Source organism: Quercus suber, unplaced genomic scaffold (assembly GCF_002906115.3).
Source record: "Quercus suber isolate HL8 unplaced genomic scaffold, Cork oak 2.0 scaffold_901, whole genome shotgun sequence".
Classification (NCBI taxonomy): Eukaryota; Viridiplantae; Streptophyta; class Magnoliopsida; order Fagales; family Fagaceae; genus Quercus; species Quercus suber.
In genome coordinates this window covers 168400-190311 of record NW_027070326.1, presented here as the reverse complement: position 1 = coordinate 190311, position 21912 = coordinate 168400, and the positions used below count along the sequence as shown (strand labels likewise).

The window sequence follows — 21912 nt, the reverse complement described above, 5'->3', positions numbered from 1 at the left end:
GGTAAAGATTATAAAACATTACCATTACCATATAATCTTTACTATACATCAATCACAGTCTGTGTGACCTCAATAGCTATCAAATTTGCAGTGTGCCAAAGGCTCATCACCAGCAATAAATGCACATGTCATAGAGGAAAAAGGAAAAAAAAAAAAGAAAGAAAAAGTAGTTAAGTGCAAGTGTCAGTCACAAATAAGCGTGGTCCAAATGGGCTGTTGCTGTTGTTACTTGTTACATGATAAGGCCCACTTGGGTTGGCTTGGCTTTAGCTTTCGCGTGATCATTATAATTCATTCCTCGCTTGTAGTGCCTAAGTAGTAAAGTAAGTACTTTTCTTGATTCATGTGATTTCCATTAAAAAGCGAAACTCAATAATTAGTGGTGATTAAGAGTGTGCATCAAAGATCCAATAATTCACAGCCACGCAACCATTCGCTGCTATTCCACGCTTTTTCAAAATAAGAAGCACCAGATTATAAATCCTTCCCAAACACAAACCCAAACAACCAGATCATATATATATATATATATATGGTAATCTTCCAAAAAATTTCAAAATAATTCAAAAATAGAGAGAACCGCCACACAGTCTCTCTCTCTCTCTCTCGGTTTTAGCTATGGCACAAGCAGAAGTGTACACGAGGAGTTGGAGTTGGAGTAGATTGCAAGTGTGGAGAGCAGTGGTGGATTGGTTAGAGTTTCTATTACAGTTAATCACACAGATCTTAAGAGGCACACCTTCCTTCGCTCACTTCCTTCTTTCGTATCTTAGACTTTCAATCTCCTCTCATTTTCTCGATTCCAATTCAAATTCTTCTTCTTCTTCTTCTTTCACTCCTTTGCCTCTCGTCGAACTCGAACTCGAACTCGAAGTCTCTTCTCAGGAGGAAGAATCTTCTGTCAGCGTCGACGACGACACTCAAAACGACGCTGTCGACGATGATCACCGCATCGAAAAGCTCACGGTACGGTATTGTATTGTATATATATATTATGATAATAATTACGGTCCTTGCTTTATTTTTTGTGATTGGAGAATTTTACTGTTATAAGGAAAACTAGCTTAATAATTACCTAAAAGTAAATTCACTTTAATTATATTAAATAGGTGATCAAAATAATTAAGATGAATAATAAATTTCATTTTATAAATCTCTTGAAATTTAGGTATTTCAATTTTTATTTAGAGTAATTGATCTAATTTTTATTATTATAGCATATGATTTGGTTATGATTGTTAAAGCGAGAGCTTAGGACTAGTGGTAACAAATTTGGGAATAATATACACAATTTTATATATTCTATAATTTTTCAAAAAAATATACACAATTTTGTATATTTAATGTACGTAATTTTTCAAAAACTATATACACAATTTTGTACATTCAAAATATACAAAGTTCTGTATATTCAATATACACAATTTTTCAATTTTTAACGTCTAATGTACACAATTTTTCAATTTTGTGGCGTTCCACTTGTTTTTGTAGTATTGAGGTTCTTTTTTTTGGGTAAGATTATTGTGTTTAAGAAATGGAGTTTTGGCGTGTAGGTTGTTCTTGACATGGACGAGACGCTAGTATGTGCATACGAGAAATCTAGTTTGCCTGCCAGTATTCATGCTCAAGCAATGGAAGCTGGATTGAAGTGGTTTGAGATTCAATGTGTTTCCTCGGACAAGGTCTTGATCTCTCTCCGAACATGTTATTTCGGTTTCTTTTTCAATGTGTAACTGTAATATTGATATGATATCTCTGGGTGGAAGAGTTCTGAAGGAAAACAAAAGATCAATTATGTGACAGTGTTTGAACGTCCTGGTTTGCAAGAGTTCTTAGATCAGATTAGTAAATTTGCAGATCTTGTTCTATTCACTGCCGGTCTTGAAGGTTCGATGTTGCTTCATTTCTTTCTTGTTGAATAATTTTTCTTCTGTTTTTGTTCTTTTTGTTAAATTGTCTTTGAGCACCTTGCAGGTTATGCGAGACCACTTGTTGACAAAATAGATGTGGAGAACCGATTTAGCCTTCGTCTATATCGGCCTTCGACAGTTAGCACGTAAGGATTTTTGCCTATTAGTACTTACTCTATGAATAGTAGTTGGATTCAAGACAAGAAAATGCTGCTATGCTTGGTTTGATATATTTTAGAGACTGCTTGGATTGAATAAGTAAACCATTCAACCCGTAGATAGGCATGATGCAATGTAATAAATAGCAAGGGTTGATGGTGAGATGCATTGAACCAAGCCTGTTTGTGTTTTTTTGAAATTTTTTGGGCAAGGCTCAGTTGTTGGCATGCAGTGCACTCTTGGTCATAGCTTGCTTGGTATTCAGTTTACTGTTGCAAATTTCACTTGTGTGTTTAAGCTTTCTTGTAGGCATATACCTGCTATTTTGTTGTGATGTTGAAGTATTCCGAGAGCCATTTTCTGGTCATATTGAATATTTATAGTGTTGTCTGGGTGTCATCTTCTGATCATATTGAAACAGAGATTTTAAGGGAACAGAGTTTTCCTGTTATGTGCTTTTCTTCAGGACGCATAGAAGTTTTTGCACTGGACTCATTAAGTGTCTTTACTTTTAGAAGTAATAAGACGACTATCAGGCTATGATTTATTTTTCAGAATGCATGAAACCAAGAAACATGCTTATAAAATTGATATAGTGCTCTAGTTAAATTGAAAATGCACAAAATATTGACTGATAAGTGGTAAGATAAATTTTCTGCTTCTGAGAAAAAAGAATAATTGTGGTAAATAAAAAAAAAAAAAAAAAACTGTAGTTGATTGATCCAGGTGGTGCAAGGACACTTTCAAACCATACTGATTATGAAACCGGTGACAAATATCAATTTTGCGGATTAGTATTTGCTTAATTGCTATGAGGCAGGATCGGGGCTTGGAATGACATAGGCATCTACATTATTTCTTGTTTTTACTATGCATGCTCTCTTTTGTGCTTATACCCTGCCATAAGGGAATGATATATTGTTATTCATGTTACAAATGCTGAGCTAAGTTATGTCTTGATGCTGACGTCCTCCACAAAGAAATAACTAAAAAGCTGTTCAATTAATGAAGTGCCCTCTTGTTACTTAGCAATGTAATTTATCAGTTATTTCCATCTAGAAGGTGCATCTTGATGTCTTTTTTATTGTCAGTGGTCTTGAAACTTGTCTATTATATATGGGAGAACAGAAAGCCAAGCTGAAACGTATGGCTTTAACATACAATGATACAATTCAAGCTTTTTTGCCCTATTGAAATTACAAAAATCCCAGTTGGATGTTTCACATAAGTTGATATACCATGTACTATATTAATGTAAAACTTTTGGAAATTAATTATGAGATTTTCATTGAAGCTATATCTGGCATTTGTGTACTGACAGGGAATATCGAGAACATGTGAAGGATCTGTCATGTTTATCCAAAGATCTATCTCGAATAGTTATTGTTGATAACAACCCATTTAGTTTCTTGAAGCAACCACTGAATGGAATACCGTGCATTCCATTCGCTGCTGGACAGCCATATGATGATCAGGTACTTAGATTTTGTCAATTTAAAGTAAGAATTGCATCATACGTACTGACTACACATCTTCCAATTTTTGTTTCTTTCATGTGGCTTGTATAGCTTTTGGAAGTCCTGCTTCCACTTCTCCGACACCTCTCAATGCAAAAGGATGTGAGGCCTGTACTCTATGAGCGGTTTCACATGCCTGAATGGTTTCAAATGCAAGGGATTCCTGTTTGTGGATTGACAGAATGAGATTAATAAAGTCAGATAGGATAACTTTGGTATTTCTGGCACCAGCGGACATAGGTATTTTGTGGGAGCACTTTTTGACCTGATGTCATAAGGCCTTGTATATTGTCATTATATTAGCTGCTGCCAACCAAAGAATTTAAAACTATTGGGATAACCTGCAATGACTAATTGAGATAAACCTGCAGAGCAGGTTTATCGTGATTAAGTAGAGTCCAATTCTTTATAGTTGTGTAATATCACAGGGTATCACCTGAATTTGCAAGGTATCAACTTTCAAGTATGATTATTTTTTAAAGTTAGTTTACTTTGCATATCTATATTGTCTTGGAAATGTAAATGGATTTAGCAGTGAGTTGTTGTCTTTGAAATATGACACGTCTGTGTAATCTCCCAGACTGTCATACTCTTAGAGCTATTTTCATTGATGGAAGAATATGTCATAGCTATATAATGAAAACGCCCTCAGATGTCATTTTTCTCCTAGCCCTCGTAGAATATTCAAAGGGCAATGGAACTTGTTACTAACATTCTATTGGGATCACCTTTTACACATCAATCATTTTGGGTAAATTTGAAACTGTAAAGCAACAAAACAAGTTCGCATCTTAAGAGTAATTATTCAGGATTTCAAGATTAATGTTGTGTTCTGTTTTCAAAAAAATCAGAGAGCCCCAAATTTGGGCAAAAAGTTGGCCTTCTGACAGTTATTTTCAGATCCTTTAAGCAGAAAAGTCCCGTCCTAAATCTTGGGCATTTCCAGTAAGAATACTTGGCAGGCACTTAATTTTGGTATGACAAATGTAAAGAGAGATGGTATAAAACAAATTGACAGCTTAATAAGATGACATACATTGACTAATACTTGCACCAGTGAGTTCATCCCCAAGACTACAGCTTTTCAGTACGGTAGGAGATCCATTTTAATATACATACAAGTAATAATCATAAAACTGAATAATTACACAATTTTTTACATTGTACAGTCTAACATGTCTACTCATGCCCTCTTTGTTGATGTTTTCGAAGAGGATGTAGTCATTCCTTTGTCACTTGTATGTTGGTGCCAGGGTAACAACACAACATACGAATGCTTCATTTCCCCAATCCACTAAGCTTGAGTGAGATAGCATAGAAGCCCTGCCTTTGGGAGCCTGGTGATCCAATTGCTAAGCTAGGGATACCAAAGGGTAGAAATGTAGGGTCAAATTTTGTTAAAGTCAACTTTCTAAACAAGTCAGCTAGCACCAGATGATTCTTTAGATTTCTCTGTCAGCACCTCCTTATCTGAGTTGCCTGTATCTCCAGTCTGAGCCTGACTTGTTTGAGCCTGACTTGTTTGAACCTGACTTGAATTGTGAGAATCTGGGGCTACTCCAGTTTGTGCCAGATTTGAAGTCTGAGATTCAGGTGCCAGTCCCAGAACCACCAACACAGACCTGAAACACGTACATCCAAAGCAAGTCCTGTAATGAGTACTGCAGAAGAAGCTAATCTATGAAGAAGAAGTTGACCTCTTTCCCCCACCTCTACCTTGCCCCAGTTGCAAACTAAAATTTTCACGTGCAAAAACACACAGCTAAAAGAAAATGTAATTTTTTTATGAACCTTGGAAGTGAAGATCGGATGTTTGGTTGGCTAGCATGAGCAATCAGAGGTGCTTTCAGAGCTGCAGTTCTGGTCAATGCGCTTTCTAGCTGTGCTGGAGGTAACTGAAAGACACTTTACAGGATCAACAGAAGATAACAACAAATCTGGCTTCTAAAGCTCGCCACATAAACATTATAATTCTTTAGAAGTAGCTTTAATATACTCCATATATATTTGAGCTTCTTCCTTTATTATTATTTTTTAATAAGTTATATTTGAGCTTCTTCCTTTAACGATTTAAGTTATTTTACTTAGTTAAAAGAAATCTCACAACATTATTAGGATTGGATTCAGCAGGTTTGGAGGCTATTAATTTGTTCCATGACATGATGTTGGGATCCCATCCTAAAACCTGTCATATGTAAAGGGCGGTTCTGGCTTTAAAACTATTTCCCTCTCCTGAACCACAGTACTTATGGAATGAGGAGAAGTTAACCTCAGAGGAAGTTTCCACTTTATTAACTTAAGCATGTTTTTCTTTTATCTTCATTCTTGTGGCTCTTGTATATGATTTCACCTTACTTAGAATTAATACTATCTTGAATGGTAGAAGTTGATAATATCTAGGTTGGGAAAGGATCCCCTCCAATTCCCTCCCATTTTTAGGCAGATGTGTGACGTGGCTTTCATTTGATTTTCAAATGCCACGTGTCTTGCATCAAAATAAAAATTAAGAGGAATTGGAGGATTCAATGGGAGGGGATCTTATCTCAGTGTGGGTATCCTGCAGATGTTTTTCTCAAGCATAATTCCCATGTAATGGCATTGTCCATCCATCCCCCATCCCCATGCACCTTTAATGCTTTATCTCACTACAATGGATAAACACCATCTAACTTCGTATTTATTTTTACTTTCAGTGTGGAAAGTAGTTTGGTATTCCAATCACTAAAACAAAGGACACAGCAATTCAGTAGAAAGAGGGACAGAATCATTATGTAATTAATAACTGTAACATGATTTGGGAAAAGGAATGAGCAGAACAGGAAAGTGATACAGTTCAAAGGGCCTATGATCTGGTGTAGTAAGTTTCTGCAGCATGCACTTCCAACATGATAAAATGTTACCAGCAAATATTACCGAAAACAAAAGAAGAATCAGAACACCCGCACCTTAAGCAATACACCAAATGACTGAGGCTTTGTCAAGAGTGCACACTTCAAGAATCCTACCCACAACTTTGGATATTTCCAAATCTGCAATGCCTCATTAATCAGTGACAAAGTATGAATTACTAAATGACTAGCAATCAGTTTACCATGAAAATAGTTACCTCCTTGCTGACAAGACGAGATAGGATCTCCATTATAAATTCCACCTGCATCATTTTAAGTCATTAAGCAAATAACAGATAAGCCATGAACATGTTAACCAAAGGTAAAAAGTTATTTAAAAAGAAAACACGGAATCCCTCTCCCTCACTGGTCCTTTTTCCCCTCAGATTTTTATTATATTTTAATTGGTAAGTTACACATTCATCCACTGGGTCATTAATCCACCACCTCACCCTCTACCTAGCACTTGCAAAGGAAGGACATGCCAATTGAGCTAGACCTCATTAGCTTTTTTCTCCTCTCATATCAACCAGAAAGCAGCCAATTCAATCAGCTAAACACAACTATTGAGTGGACTCAGAGAAATCTAAACTTTTAATTGTGCATTAATGCAGAAGAGGAACATGCTGCTTAATTTCTCACCAGCGCTGGGAAAGCACCTATAGCTTGTAATACTGTCCGCATGAACAATAAAGGGAGAGGAATCTGCTCAACCTGCAAAGGCAACCCTTGGTCATCTGTGAGCTCAGACAGGTATAATTGGAATCTAGGTGATAAAAAAGTTGAGTTCTTGATGATACAGACCAATTGATTCAAAACCTTCGCAAGTACTTGTTGGGAGAATATTTGCCTCTGCTCAAAACATGCATTGCATGCGTCTGTGACCTGCTCATTAAATATTTATAATCAGTTATGGACTAGTGCTTTTTGGTAAGGTTTCAAATGGATAAAAAACAAATAAGAAGGCATACCTTCTTCAAGGGGATCTCATCTTTGTCAGGATCAATCCCATGGATAGCAATCAAAACTTCAGCTGGAGTGAGCACTGGACCAGAATGAGATGAACCCTGTGTATGTTTTATAAAATTATCAATCAATGATTAAAAAAAATATAACCAGACAATATCAAATGGGGGAATAAAGGGGAAAATGCAGCAAAAGGAAAAGCTAAACCCTAAGAACCAACACCTAGAGGCTTGCCTGAAATCAGCACCAAGCAAAGGAAACTTATGCATCAGAACCTAAGTGTGTTTGGCATCAGCACCAAACAAAGGATAAACACATTCTCAACTCCTAAAATTCTTATTCAATTTCTAATGTCCTTCAAGCTTACAAGTTACAAGAGCATTAGTTAAATAGGGTTTCAAGGATTACCCTCATATGGAAATATCCAATTATATTCCATGAAACCCTCAACATTAAAAAGCCAAATTAACTCCAAAAAAAAAAAAAAAAAAAAAAAAAACAGTTTCAAATTGAAAAATAAAATCTTAAATGAATTTAAAGCTCCTTGCATCAGTAAGGGTATGCATTTGAGAAGCCAACTATAAATCTGCCTCCTTTTGTTACAAATCACTCAACAGTTATGTCTGAAGTAAAAACAATGATTACAAAGAAATTTGAACCAGGGCAAATAATTCTCTAAAGAAGACAAGCTTACCTCCCCCCCAAAAAAAAAGAAAGAAAAGAAAAACAAGCAGGTGACAGAGAAAATGTGTATGTGTATATATATATATATATAATGCTTTGATTAGCTCTGATGAATGCATATACAAACACCTGCTCTTCAACTCCAAATGCAAAAAGGATCATATGTGATCAACAATTGCTAGGTTGCATTTTCATAAGCTGATCAAATGGCAGGCCATAAAGGAAGTTTACCATCACAAAATGACATGGGAAATTGTAAGGTCATGAAGAAATCTGCACATATTATATATATAAGTCTTGTAGAATATGGCAATTAGAAAGGCACAGCACTTCAAATACCCTACCAATGAGCTCTAGCTAAGCACTTCCTCCTTAATAATGGGATAAGGGGGTGTGCAACCAACCCACCAAAACCAACCCGACCCCCTGGGTTGGGTCAGTTTTTAGGGGTTGGCGGGTTGGGTTGGGTTATGAATTTTTTTTAACAGTGGATTGGGATGGGTTCGGGTCACAACAATTGCAAATCCGCTTAACCCGACCCAACCCACTTATATATTTAAAATTTGGAAAGTATTCAAAGGAATTTCCTAAAGCTGTGGCTGCTAGATTGGAAAGTTTTCAGAGAAATTTCCTTTGGGGTCTTCTGAGGGGAGTTTCAAATATCCTTTGGTGGCTTGGGAAAATGTGTGTTTACCCGTTGAGATGGGTGGTTTGGGGATAAGCAGTGTGGTGCCTTTTAATCAAGCTTTATTAGGTAAATGGCTGTGGAGATATGGTCATGAAGTTACCCATCTTTGGTGGCGAGTTATCTCCTTTAAATACGGTGAGCGTCAAGGGGGGTGGAGTACTAATGTTTGCAGGAGGACTCATGGGTGTGGCCTTTGGAGAAGCATTAATGAAGGGTGGGAGAGCTTTTCTTAGCATCTGACTTTTATAGTAGGGGAAGGCACTTGTATCTGCTTTTGGCATGATAGGTGGATTGGTGACAATACTCTAAAAGATCTCTATCCTGATCTCTGTGTATTCAGCGGTCAAGGATGCTTGTATCTCTGAGGTTTTGTGGATTCTAGAAGGGGGTACTGTTAGAGTGTGGAATTTAAGGTTTTATAGAGCCTTTGAAGATTGGGAGTTGGCTGCATCTTATTCTCTACTTCAGCTTATCCAAACTCGTGTTCCTCGAGGTGATAGGAGAGATACTCTTTACTGGCGGCTTAAAGGTGATGGTAAGTTTGACGCTCGATCTTGCTACCATGCGATTTGGGGTGCTTCAAATTCTTTGTTTCCTTGGAAGAGTGTTTGGAAACCAAAGATCCTAAGCGTGGACAATTGCACATGGGCAGATCCTCACTTTGGATAATCTAATGCTTAAGGGTCGCCCTTTGGCTAATAGGTGTTGTATGTGTTGCTATGATGGGGACTCGGTTGACCACCTTCTTTATTGTCCTGTTACCCATTCCCTATGGACTTTTATGTTACAGGCCTTTGGTATTCATTGGGTTATGCCAGGATTGGTGGCGGGTTTGTTATCTTGTTGGCATCAACGGCTTGGAAAGCATAATTTGGACATTTGGAACTTGGTTCCAGGGTGCTTAATGTGGATTGTGTGGTTGGAACGAAATCATCGATCCTTTGAGGTAAAAGAGAAGACGTTGGATGAATTAAAGATTTTATGCCATCGAAGTCTTTTGGAGTGTTATCGTTGTTGGGGTTTTACGGATTGTTCTTATCTCTCTGAGTTTTTGTCCTCCCTTATCTTAGTTTCCTAACTACCCTCTGTTTGTTGTGCTGTTTGTTTCTTTTATTTCTTGTTGTTCATCATCATGAACTTCTTGTTTCTTCATTTTTCTCTCTTTTATAATAGCTTTCCGATTACCTATCAAAAAATATATTTAAAAATATATTATATAATTAATAATTTTTTTATTTAATTTTTTCCCCTTATTTGGCTTTTCCTACATAAAACCTAATTACCTCACAAACCCTAATAATCTTATTTCTCCCTCTGCCGCATCCCACTCCCACTCTCCCACTCCTCTTCTATTTGTTTATAACTAAGTTGAGATACTAGTTCACGTATATTTTTTTTATCAACTCAATTGGATATATTTTATTTATAACTGAATTGAAATACTAATTCATGTATATTTTATTTATCAACTCAGGTGGCACATGGAATATATTTTTTTCTGCTCAATTTAATAATAATAGTAACAAAAAAAATTGTCCAACCCCTGGGTTCAACCTGACCTAACCCAATCCATGTGGGTTGGACCCTTGTGATGGGTTGGGTTAGGTTTTTTTTTAACCCACCATGGTGGGTTGGGTCAAAAAATCCCCTGACCCAACCCAACCCATGCATACCTTACTGTGCAAGGTTATGATTTCAAGACTCATGAAGGTGCACGTGTAACTACTAATAAAAAATAACTCGCAAATGAGCTCTAGCTCAAACAACACCTCCTCCACCTACAAGTAAGGAGGAGAATGAGCTTTTAGGCTCAAGACCCATTGGGTGCACATGTAATAACCAATAAAAAAACCAAAGAACATGGCACAGAGTAGAATGATGCAAAATATATATATATATATATGTATATATACCTGTAGTAAGCGAGCAAGTGCTGCTTGGAACTTATCCAGTGGAAGATTCACAATATTGGGAAATATCAGCTTAACCTAACAAAAGACGCTTATTTATAGTTAGAAGAAACTTAATAGTAATCCAGAATATGCTAGGCATAAGCTAGATGAAAGATGAAAGATATGATTAATAGACATTAAAGTGAAAGAAAACCCATGTTAGCTTGAAAAAGAACATTAGCAGCTATTTGCTAGATTCTAACAGCAGATGACACAATTATATCAAGACAATAGAAAAGGAAAGAACCTCATCCTTTGGTAGGAACGGTAATACTGGAATAAGAATCTCTATATCCTGCAATCAACCACAAGTGAACATATATTAGCTAATAGTTTCACCTCTGTTGCACAGTTAAGGAAACAATAGATATACCTTTAGTTTGGAATCATATAACTTCCTAATGGTAAAAAGTAGTTCTGAAGAGGGAATCGTCCCATCCGTCAGTGTATGCAAAACCTGATGCAGAAAATTAATTATAAAAAAAAGGAGGTATTGTTACTTTTCATCTTTTGCATGGTGACAGTCAAGTAATATAGTTGATTAGCAAAACCTGCATTAGGAGGTTCTTGCTTCCACTTGGAGGATCTGAAATGATTTCAAGAAGATCCGATGATGAGCCCATAGTACGGACGAGTATTGGGATCTGGCGATGAACTGCCTGCATTATACAGCATTATAAGCAAAAGCTTATAGCCGGAACAGCAAGAATTGACAAACAAGTTTAATTAGGTTCCTAATCAAACCTGTTTAACTGTCTTTGATGTGCTTTTATAGATAATAAATATTTGGCGGAAAAGGGAGTGCTTCTGTCAATGAGATACAATTAAAATGTTAATATACTTAAAAAGGGTAAACACTGGGAATAAAGAAGGGTCTAAAATAAAATAAAGTAACACCTTGGTACATAAGGCAAAATACAGTGACATGCACCGCTGGACCTCGGAGACTGAAAGGGAGGACACACTCTGACATGTGCTCGATTGATGAGTATCAGAAGAAATATCTTTACTGTTCACACTCACTGAGGGATGTTCATCCACAGGTTTTTCTAGATGAGAATCCTGCAAAACAAATGTAATTAAATTATAGCTACGCAGTTATAAAAATGTATATTTGGGTTGGCCTCATGTGGAACTCCATGTCAGCAAAGCAAAAAACCAATACCTTCTGCATTTCAGTGACTGATCCTTCAGTATCCGTTCTTTCTGTTGCATCACCATTTATTACAGAGAGCAATGTTTCTTTTGCAAAATCTTCAATTTGTTTAGCAATGGATGATATTGGATAAAGCTTGTTTGCCACCTGTAAAATGAAATAGACCCAGAAAGGTAAGACAATTAAAGACTGACATGTTACTTCAATAAGAAGTTATGTTTTAATTACCAGTCGTATTGCCTTCATACGCACTTCCTCCAAATGATGAACCGCGCTCTTTCAAAGGTAAAAAGTAATCAAAGTCAATTAAGAGTAAGAAAAAGAGAAAATTTCAGTTCATTTCCTTAATTAATAATGCGCTCCTACTAACCAAAAAATAAGAAGAAGCAGAGACAGTGAATAAGGAATTTATAAACAGGATAAAACGAATGAAGCTAAAGAATTATTGCATCCAAAGATTGGAATTCAAAAGCTCACAGCCAATAACTTCATATCAGAAAATGCGGACCATGCCAAAAGAAGAAGAAGATCAACTAGCTTATTTTGTCGCAATTTATTATTGTTAAATCTTCAAAATATTTAGGGAGAATTTTACCAGATAGATTAATCAACAAACTCAATATTTCAACCACAAATCAGATAAAAGTCAAGCATAGGTCAATAAGGATGTTTGTTTATTTACTTAGTGTGCCTGGAGTTAGGGCTGACAAATATAAGAAGAAAACATGCAATTTTCAAAAACAAACAGAACAAAGGTAGAAATAACAAAAAGTAGACACTACGCTGTAGGGAAACAACACAAACAGATATCATGAAGTTCGTGGTTAAGAGAAGAATACCTGTAAGGCAACTTTCAAGCAGACATCTCGAATAGAAGGCCTCAGCATAATCAATCTCCACACAGCACTTAGACCTTGAGTTACTCGATCCCCACTCTGTAACTCCTCAGCTTTATCACAGTTTCCAGGAGAACACATGTCCTCTAACAATTTTAAAACTGACTTGGGCAGATCAGGAGCTTCATCAAGTAATCTACTTAATGATTTGTCTGAAGGTGGAAAAGAATCTCTAAGCGTTTCTGCCTGCACTACGAAAAAAATTGCTGAATGTTTGCTTTAGAGAAGGACAAGTGAAGTTAATATCGCAACTGGACACACACCACAGTAAGAAGGAAGTTTTCATATTCAGAAGCTGCAGTTGTAGAAGAAAAGAAGTCGCGATCTTCTGCTTGCTCGCCATATAACCTGTAGAGGACACGCAAGGTCAACTCGTGTCCCTGAAGACATCCAGTAGTGACTGTCAGTTGGTATGTATTTGATTTTGGATTTTATCAAAAAGATAATAAGTTCTTTTCATTCATAGAAACATATTACATTAGACATAAGTTGGCTTGCAGAAACAGTGGTCCACCTTATACTTCTAGTCACACCTCAAAACCATCAAGTATTGAGCATGCCTTAGCCAACAAGTGTGCTGCTATGAGTACCCAAAATACCACAATGACCTTTTTTATTAACTAATAAATTCCAACACAAACCTAAAAGACAAGACATGGTGATGGCCACCAAGTAGTACAACATGGAAAAGTTTAAATCCTGAAGCTCACATACACACACAGATGTGTCCAGACTCCAGATGTCAAATTTGTCTGCTTTTCAAACATAAAAATTATCTTAAAGTTCCCAGCAGCACATGTGCGTAAGAAGCTATAAACAAGTAGAAAACAACAACAACAACAAAGCCTTAGTCCCAAATTTTTGTAGGGATCGGCTATGGATCCTCAACATATTGTCAATTAGTTAAGTGGCCACATGTATTTTTTTCCTCTATTATATTCTATCTAAAGTCATACTCTTTGTTAATTCCCCAATTGACAAGTCCATTCTTATAAACAAGTAGTAAACAAAACTCGAAAAATTTGCATACCTCATGACCCATATAATCTTCCAAGATATGCTTTTGTAAAAGTTTCCATGGATCTAACTCTGAGGGAAACTGCAAAAGAAATTCAAATACATAAACAAACTAATAAAGAAATGTTGAGTGCATATAAAATGGAATGGTATGAGGCCATACAACAATTTTGTATCATAGAACTTTTTATATATACATATATTACATAATAAAACAGCCCCTTTCAATTACAAACAGTACAAATGACATTAACATTTTCAGAAACTAGAAATTTTACCTCAACCCCTAAATATGCAAGCAGTGAAAAGCGAACTTGTGAACCTCCAGCGACTGCAACTTGCCTATATGCCTCAACAATACGAATGAAAGCCATTTTTTGCAAATAATCCTTCTGTTCATCATCAAGGTAAACAACAGGCGCTGACATCTTGGGCAAGACAAAATTACAAGACAATCCAACAGAAGTTGCTGTTGATGAGACCAGGCTGCTGACATCTGTAACAGCTGCTTTTGGGCTGAGCTCCTCAGACTTTTCTGTTGACATAGATGGAAGTAACTTAAGTGTTGACTGACCCAAACTTGTAACTTGATCTTGACTGGCTTCTTCTAAGTCAGTGGAGGCCATGGAGGATGTAACATGCGTCTCTGACAATCCATCAGCATGAGCAGAAGAATCCAGGCCGGGTATCTCACTCTCTAGATCCCCCACATCATGAATATCAGATGAAATAGGAAAGCAGCCTATCTCCATTCCAGATGACACAACAGAGGAAGCTGGTAAATCAGTGGGCAACAATGCATTTTCCGATCCATGGTCCAAGCCATCACATGCAAGAACACTATCAGCTTCAGCCACAACATCTTCTTTCTCATCACAAGGTTTCTGCTGTTTTATCAATATAAAAGTTTTAGCATGGCAAGAGTGAAAACCAAACAAAACTTAATAAAAAAGAAGAGTAAAAAGAAATACAACGAAGCACATGAAATCATTAGTCTTTGACATTATTGGAGACAAAAAAGAAAGCATGTGAAGCTCTCAGAATCAAAATTATAAGAAAAAATCGTACCACTATATCATTGGACTCTGACCGGTGAGCATTTAACAGTGAAGCTATTGGTGGGAAAGTACTAGAAAGTGATAGAACATCTGCTATAAATGATGGAGGATATTTAGCTTTAGAATCACTACCAACTATGGTCATGTTTAGCAGCGACTCTTCACCTCCATCACCTTTGGAATGATTGGGAGGAAGGTGTCGCATATTAGCCATCACTACCTCTGCTAGCAAGTCAGCAGAGATGCTTGAGATAAGAATCTCTAAAGAACCAACAGCTTTTTCACCTTGTGCAACCAAGGCACCAAACATAGCTACAAGTTGCTGCACAGGTCCATTATCACCATCTCCTCTGGAAGTGGTTGGTCCAATTGTAGAAATGTCATCCTGAGACATCGTGTTATTCTTATCCGACTCTCTAGTCAATTCCTCTGAGGCACTAGGTGTTGATCTGACACGCTTTCCAGGCACATTTTCATCTTCAGCCAGATCACTGCTGTCTGGTACTCCAGCTCTTTTGCTCCCCAAATTAACATCCACAACATCACATGATTTAATTGTGGGTTTCTCTTCCTATAAAATGTGTAAAACGTTATCAACAACATCCAGGGGAATGTGAATCTATCCATACGTAGCTCTGAATAGAACAGGAAGGAAAGTTGAGAAGTACCTTAATAACTGGTAAATCTTCTTTCCCTTCCCCTAGTCTTCCATTAATCTTGCACACTTCCGGAATAGCTTGGTCAGTCAACCCTCCAGCTTCCATATCCCTCAAGGCACCAATCAACCGATCCCGCCACTGCAGAAACCAAAAACTCCCTTAGTAATCAGTTCTGTGTAACAAAGCAAAAATTCTACATAGAAACTGCACATTTCAAACAGATGACAAACCCACAGTATGAGAGTTCAACAGATAACAATAATACTGCAATTACTTAGGGAGGAGTAATGTGTTGATGCTATGTTAAAGGCACTGTCCATTGGATGTATAAGTGAATTACTGACACACCACAGAAACTTCATCTAATACAATACAAGCTAAAAGAAATAAAGTATCTTAAACAATTAGACTCTGCTGATCTATTCATCAATCTCCAAGATAAACCCATTATCAGTTGAGAGTCCAGCAATTATTGAATAACTAAGAAAGAAAGACAGAAGATAAATTGAGTTGAGGAGCATGATCACAGCACCACATATCCCATGAAAACAAAAACGACAATAAGAATAACACTACCACACAACAATAACCAAAACATAAACAGTAAACTTTGAAAACCAAGGGACATAAACAATAAACTAACTTAGTTGGGATTAGGGCTTTGTTAAGGAACACAAACAATTATAACCAGGACATAACAAGCCTATAGATAGTGGTAAAGGATTATCTGAAAGATACGATATACCCAAAAGAAATTGCCTTACAAAGAAACAATTGGCAAATAAGGCATTAAGTAGCTGGAGAGATGGCTTCATTGCATAAAATTATCAGTTTGGGAGTGTAATCCCAAGAGGACTACAAAGGATAATAGTGATTAAATTTGTTTCTAAATCTTTGTTGACATTTATAACTATATCTTTATATATTGAAAAATAAGAAAATAGGTCTAAGATCAACAACCAATTTGTTGATACACATTTAGTAGACATATATATGTGCATACATACACACACACATAGTAAGGGGCTGGATGGGCATTGGGGTTATGCTTATGTGTGTATTTATACATATAGGACGGCACGTAAAAAGTCACATAAGTAATTATCAATAAAAATCAAATATCAAAGATTTTAACAATCAATCAAAAATGAAAAGAAAACAGAAAAAAATTAAAATTAAAATTATATTACAGGAAATCAATAAGTTCAAAAGTTTTATAAATGTGATGCATGCCACTGGCAACCTTAAGGCATAATCTAGTAACCTTATCAGCACCTCTCCTTGTCTCAAGGCAAAGCTCAGGGTATCAACATCAATTAATGTTCTTTTCAAAGTCATAATAAATCCAAAAATAGGTAAACAAATATTGGAAAACTTTGGTAAATCTCATACTGCTCCATAAACAGGGGAACAAGTGAAAAGCCTATTTGCCGCAAAACTTGCAAAATTAAAATCTAGTCCTACCACAAGCATGTTTTTTAAAACAAGGGAAGGGGATGGTAAGTACAGTATCTTAAGAACATCATCAAGTATGTGTGCAGTATAGCAAAGATTACCGGTGCAGCACCCGGGTGTGTACATTTCAAGCAGGTAAGGAAGGCATTTTTTAGGGCATGCTTTGCTGCGGAAACACGCATTCCATTGACTACAGAGCTCGAGGGATCCAAACCAAGTAAAACAGGCAGAATCCTTCCATAAAATGCAGGCCTTTGCTTTGCGATTGTTAAAAGGCTGGTAAGAAACATGTAGAAAATATAAAGAATGATAAAGCAAAAACTGAAGTACCATAACCTAACTGATTTTATAAAAAGATACTAGCAATCAAGAGACAAAGTACAAACTATGAAATCTTGGATAAGAATATCCATATAAACCACACATTTCTAAATGAACATGATATAGGATAATCATGTTCTTCATCACTTATTTAGACCCAAGTCTACCTATAATGGTATATCCATGGTTCTCTGCCCAAAGAGAGCCTGGTAACTAAGCTGGGATGCATGGGTGCGGCTCCAGGGGTGCTGCACCTGCGTCCGACATGCACGGACACACCATGCGGCCGTCGACGCGGCTGCACCCGCATCCGAGGCAAATCCCTTTTTTCTTTTTAAGATTTTCAAATTTGGGCTGATTCAGGCCGATATGGGCTGAAACAGCCCCAAATTGGTCCAATTTGGGCCGAAATAAGTGTTTTTTTTATTATAAAATTAAAAAAAAAAAAAGAAAAAAAAAAAGGCAAAACGCACCGTTTGACTCTAGTGTTTTCTTTCCCTTTTCCTTCCCTTTCCACGTCTTATTTTTATTTTTTATTTTTTAAGTTCCCAAATGATTTGGTAATTGTATCAATTTAAATAATTACTTACCATTAAAAAATAATATTATTTTGCAAAATTTACCCCCTAAATATCGGCTATAAATATTAAATTGATCCCAAAGGTTCCATATCTACTATTGCTCTTAAATTGGTAAATGCTTACCATTATATGAAAAAAAATATGCTTAGCAATATATAGAAAATATAAATAAAAATATATTTAATAATTTTTTAAGAAACATATCCCGTTGCACCCGCATACTACTTTTTAAAAAATTGCCAAGTCGCCACATTGCACCCGTGCTTCCTAGTAACTAAGCAAGACAAGGAATAGGAAAAGCCGCACCCCCCCCCCCTCTCTCTCTCCTGGGGTGGAAAACGTACACACCATGTGTCTTCTACGAGAAATATAACCTTTCTAGGGGGGATTATCGAATGTCTTGATGATTACTTTTCATTTATATAACTTTCAAATAAAAAATTAAAAACATTGATAGTTACAATTGGAGAGGGGGTATTTGAACCCTAAACGTTTCCATTGGAATATCAGTAAAAGGCATTTGAGCTACAAAACTCTTGGCTATTTTATTTGAACATTTCATTCAAAATAGTAATTTAAAATTAGGTACAAGTGAAAAAGGATATTTTCTGTCTTTGAATTTTTTTTATTGTTTATACATTTCTTAGAAAATAAAATTGAAAACTCAAACACTCAATGCCATTTTTAAGTATCAACCTGGGCACTTAGAAATCCAGTTGTCTCAATTAACAACAAACTTGATTTAGCAAACTCTTGCATAAAAGATGAAAAAGCATATGACCAAGAATAGCAAAGTACCTATTGATAAGCACTACGATCATTGAGTTGCTAAGAGATTTCACTGTTGGAAACCTGAGTTGATCAAGCAATAAACCCAAACGTTGACTGGCCTCAATTGACAAATCTCCAACATTAAGTATTGGATGACCACCACGAAGCCAAGAAATGTTGAATTTTGCAAACTTTCCTACAAAGTAGGTCAGCATGCTGTATGAGCAAATGCAAGTTGTTTGAGTTCTATTGTATTCACATATCTAAATGGCATTTCCTTGCCTTTCAAGCCTTTTGAGCCTGAAATGCAAAGTAAAATCTTATTACCGTCACGAGGAGGGGGCTCTGAAGAGCCATTAGGATCAGGTGTGTAAAGAAGAATGACTGCCTCAACAAACTTCAATGCCAGCAACCTCGTCCCACCACTTCCTGTCTGGCAAACATTGCGTTACAATGAATCAAAACATGCACAATATCCAGTTTGATGTTATCATAAGATCATTGCTTACCTGAAAAGCTACTGAGTATATATTTTCCTTGAGTGTTAACACCCATGACCATGATGACTTCAGTGAACTGTCCAACTCACTTGAGTATAGGCCCTGAACATCAAAGACACAAGGACCTAAGTAGTAAAAGGTTGTTCCAGAAAAATGTAGCTGTAAAATACACCATATCCAACAATTCTTATGACCAATATTTTGCCCATAATCAAGTCATAAGATGGTTCACCCATGTGCAACATTTATCCCTTTTTTATTATTGGTAAGCTATGCACGCACTCAGTGGATATTGAACCCATAACCTCACCCTTCATCTCATTAATATGGGAGGAAAAAGTGCTGATGGAGCAATAGCTTATTGGCAATCCCAAATTTTTTTTGATACATTTTAAGAGAGAGAGGGGCGTTCGAATCCTGGACGTCTCCATCGGAAACACTAAGAGATATCATTTAAGTTGAAGACATACATGCATAGAAGTGATGGCAAAAACATCATTCCTGGGGATTTAACAAAGGAATGGCTCACATAGATATATATTAATGGCCGAAAGGAGTCCACAAAGACAGCCATAAGTAGTTTAGTAATTTAATATAGTCCCAAATATATACGTGTGTGTGTAGAGAGAGAGAGAGAGAGAGAGAGAGAGAGTTTTAATTTGTAGAAGCCCTTCCTCATCGGTTGTTAGTAGAAATCAGAAGGGTCAGCATCTTCAAATGTTTCGGACTTGGGAGGTCCAAGTTTAATTGGAATCAAAGTCCTTTCAAATTTATCATTTCATAGCATAATCGAAAAAAGAGCAAAAAGGTACAAAACAACAAAAATTATAAGAAAAAACACATAAAAGGTCAGCACAAGGTATTAATAGTCCTAGAAAATGACTAATGAATACTTTTTGTATTTCAAGTAAGTAATCAATCATCATAAGTCCGCCTATGTCTTTACTTAGTGTCATATATTTTGTTAATAGCCAGTCCTAAGCCCGGAAAAGGGATGATGGTTGTAGTAGGTTGACGGCGAGCATAAAATTCAGTCAGTCACTCATGTTTAGAAGCAATCAATTATGAAAATGGCTAGTCATATAAATTGTAGCATTGTCATATAAAATATCTGAATTGCAACAACAACATAAATGAATTCAAACATCTCAAATTACACATCAAGAATAAAAACAAACCTGAATTGCAACTTTTTCAAGAATCGAACGAAACAATTCAATACCACAAGTGATGGCTTGTCGAGCAACAGCTGGCGTAGCATCACTCAAAACCGTAATCAACACCGGCACAATCTCCGGTAAGAATTCAAAATGCCTCAATCCAATTTCACCAATCATCCTACAATTTTTTAACACAACAAAAACCATATACAGAAAAACTTAAACACATTGTTCAATTCCAGTAAAAACAACAATTAACACAACACTAAAAACACAAATCATATTAACGAAGTCTTGCACTTAGCAACAATAAGCATGAGTTATAGTCTCGTTTTTTGTATTAATTGAAATAAATTAACCGTACAGAAAATATTCAAACTATGAGGCTGGGGTTACGAAAAGCGTACTCGGTGACAAACTTGCGAACCGGAGCGAACCGGTCGGAGAGAAGAGAGAGGGACTCGGAGACCAAGGCAAGGTCGTGTTGTTGAATCAAATCGCGCTTCAATTGACGCAATGGCTCCAGCTTTGAAGGTATATCCGAGGCCGATTTTGCCGAGTTTATTAGACTCGCGAGGTTTTCTCTCGGGTTCATGGTCATCATCGTGTACTCAAAACTACGATTTCAGAGCAACAACAAAATCCCTAATTTTGAGAGTGTTTATAAAGATATGAATGGTTTAGAAGGAGAAACGAGATTTCGAAAGAAGGTTTTCACAACGACGAGAGCACGAGAAGGTTGTTTTGTATGTGAGAGAGTCACACTCTTCCCTCTACGGCTCACAGTACTGTGCTCTGTATGTGGGATTCGAATCCGAACTTTCTCTCGGTCTGGTCATTGCGTTTATGAAGCAGGGTTACTCTATTTGGAAATTAGCTAGTTCATATTTGGAAATTACTTGAACTAATGTTGATGGGCTGCTTTAAGGCCCAAACTGGCAATCCAAAGTGATAACATTTTGGCCCAATTTTTTTAGAACAATAAAAACCTTTCAAACGCTTTTTATATCTTTTTATTAGATATAAATTTTGAAAATTTAGTAATTAGATTTTATGTAATTTATATTCTTAATACACATGTCAAATTTCATTTAAATTAGATGTTATTTTTTATTTGATTAATAAACTTATTTTTTTTATGCATAATTTTATATTACAAAATTTTGAAATTTAAATATTTGATAGATGATATATCTATTAATTTTTTTATTTTCTTGAAATTTTGCAAAAATGAAAGATATAATAATAACATGTAATCCAATGGTTAGATTTTTAAAATTTATAGCTAATAAAAAAGCATACCAGTGAAGTTTGAAGGATTTCGCTTTAAACCATTTCCACTTTTTTAGGCCCGAAATCCCATGAATAAGATCAAACCTTATTTTTTTGTATTTGAAAAATATTTAGTATTTGACAATACACCCTACATTTTATATTCTATTCTTTCATACAACACATTAGAATAATATTAACTCACAACGAACAAACCCACAACCACCAATGGCAAGATCGACCGCCACCAACCATAACCATAACCATAATCATTGATATCTTCCAACAAATTTCAAATCCAA

At 36.2% G+C, this 21912-nt stretch overlaps 2 protein-coding genes across 3 annotated transcripts; one reads left to right on the top strand and one right to left on the bottom strand.

Annotated features, from left to right (window-relative positions):
* Window positions 1–335: 335 nt before the first annotated feature.
* Window positions 336–4087, top strand: LOC112019776 (uncharacterized). The gene is made up of 6 exons (XM_024052297.2): window positions 336–966; window positions 1554–1682; window positions 1767–1887; window positions 1975–2056; window positions 3391–3544; window positions 3638–4087. The coding sequence occupies exons 1-6, from the start codon at window positions 619–621 to the stop codon at window positions 3770–3772; spliced, it is 969 nt and encodes a 322-aa protein (XP_023908065.1). The 5' UTR covers window positions 336–618; the 3' UTR covers window positions 3773–4087.
* Window positions 4088–4588: 501 nt separating this feature from the next.
* LOC112019766 (uncharacterized) lies at window positions 4589–21195 on the bottom strand. 2 transcript variants are annotated; one of them, XM_024052288.2, is made up of 27 exons: window positions 20746–21195; window positions 20357–20516; window positions 19188–19280; window positions 19006–19111; window positions 18706–18874; window positions 17107–17281; window positions 15560–15688; window positions 14902–15462; window positions 14112–14720; window positions 13847–13915; window positions 13080–13196; window positions 12760–13002; window positions 12149–12196; window positions 11930–12067; window positions 11662–11826; window positions 11509–11571; window positions 11316–11423; window positions 11138–11221; window positions 11012–11059; window positions 10726–10800; window positions 7446–7541; window positions 7279–7359; window positions 7117–7188; window positions 6693–6737; window positions 6532–6615; window positions 5378–5481; window positions 4589–5208 (listed from the first exon to the last, which is right to left on the bottom strand). In XM_024052288.2, exons 1-27 carry the CDS (start codon window positions 20940–20942, stop codon window positions 5007–5009), a joined length of 4041 nt encoding a protein of 1346 aa, XP_023908056.1. In that variant the 5' UTR covers window positions 20943–21195; the 3' UTR covers window positions 4589–5006. The 2 variants fall into 2 exon arrangements, with proteins under 2 accessions (XP_023908056.1, XP_023908057.1); XM_024052289.2 differs by having other exon boundaries at window positions 14112–14717.
* Between the last annotated feature and the right edge of the window lie 717 nt (window positions 21196–21912).

Bases quoted from the DNA above. Each gene is read 5' to 3' on its own strand.
- LOC112019776 (XM_024052297.2), top strand. From the start codon at position 619: ATGGCACAAGCAGAAGTGTACACGAGGAGTTGGAGTTGGAGTAGATTG. The intron at 2,057-3,390 runs GTAAGGATTTTT...GTGTACTGACAG, and splicing joins CGGCCTTCGACAGTTAGCAC to GGAATATCGAGAACATGTGA. The intron at 3,545-3,637 runs GTACTTAGATTT...TGGCTTGTATAG, and splicing joins GACAGCCATATGATGATCAG to CTTTTGGAAGTCCTGCTTCC.
- LOC112019766 (XM_024052288.2), bottom strand. From the start codon at position 20,942: ATGATGACCATGAACCCGAGAGAAAACCTCGCGAGTCTAATAAACTCG. The intron at 20,517-20,745 runs GTACGCTTTTCG...AAAAAATTGTAG, and splicing joins GTTCGCAAGTTTGTCACCGA to GATGATTGGTGAAATTGGAT. The intron at 6,738-7,116 runs GTGAGAAATTAA...AAAATGATGCAG, and splicing joins TAGGTGCTTTCCCAGCGCTG to GTGGAATTTATAATGGAGAT.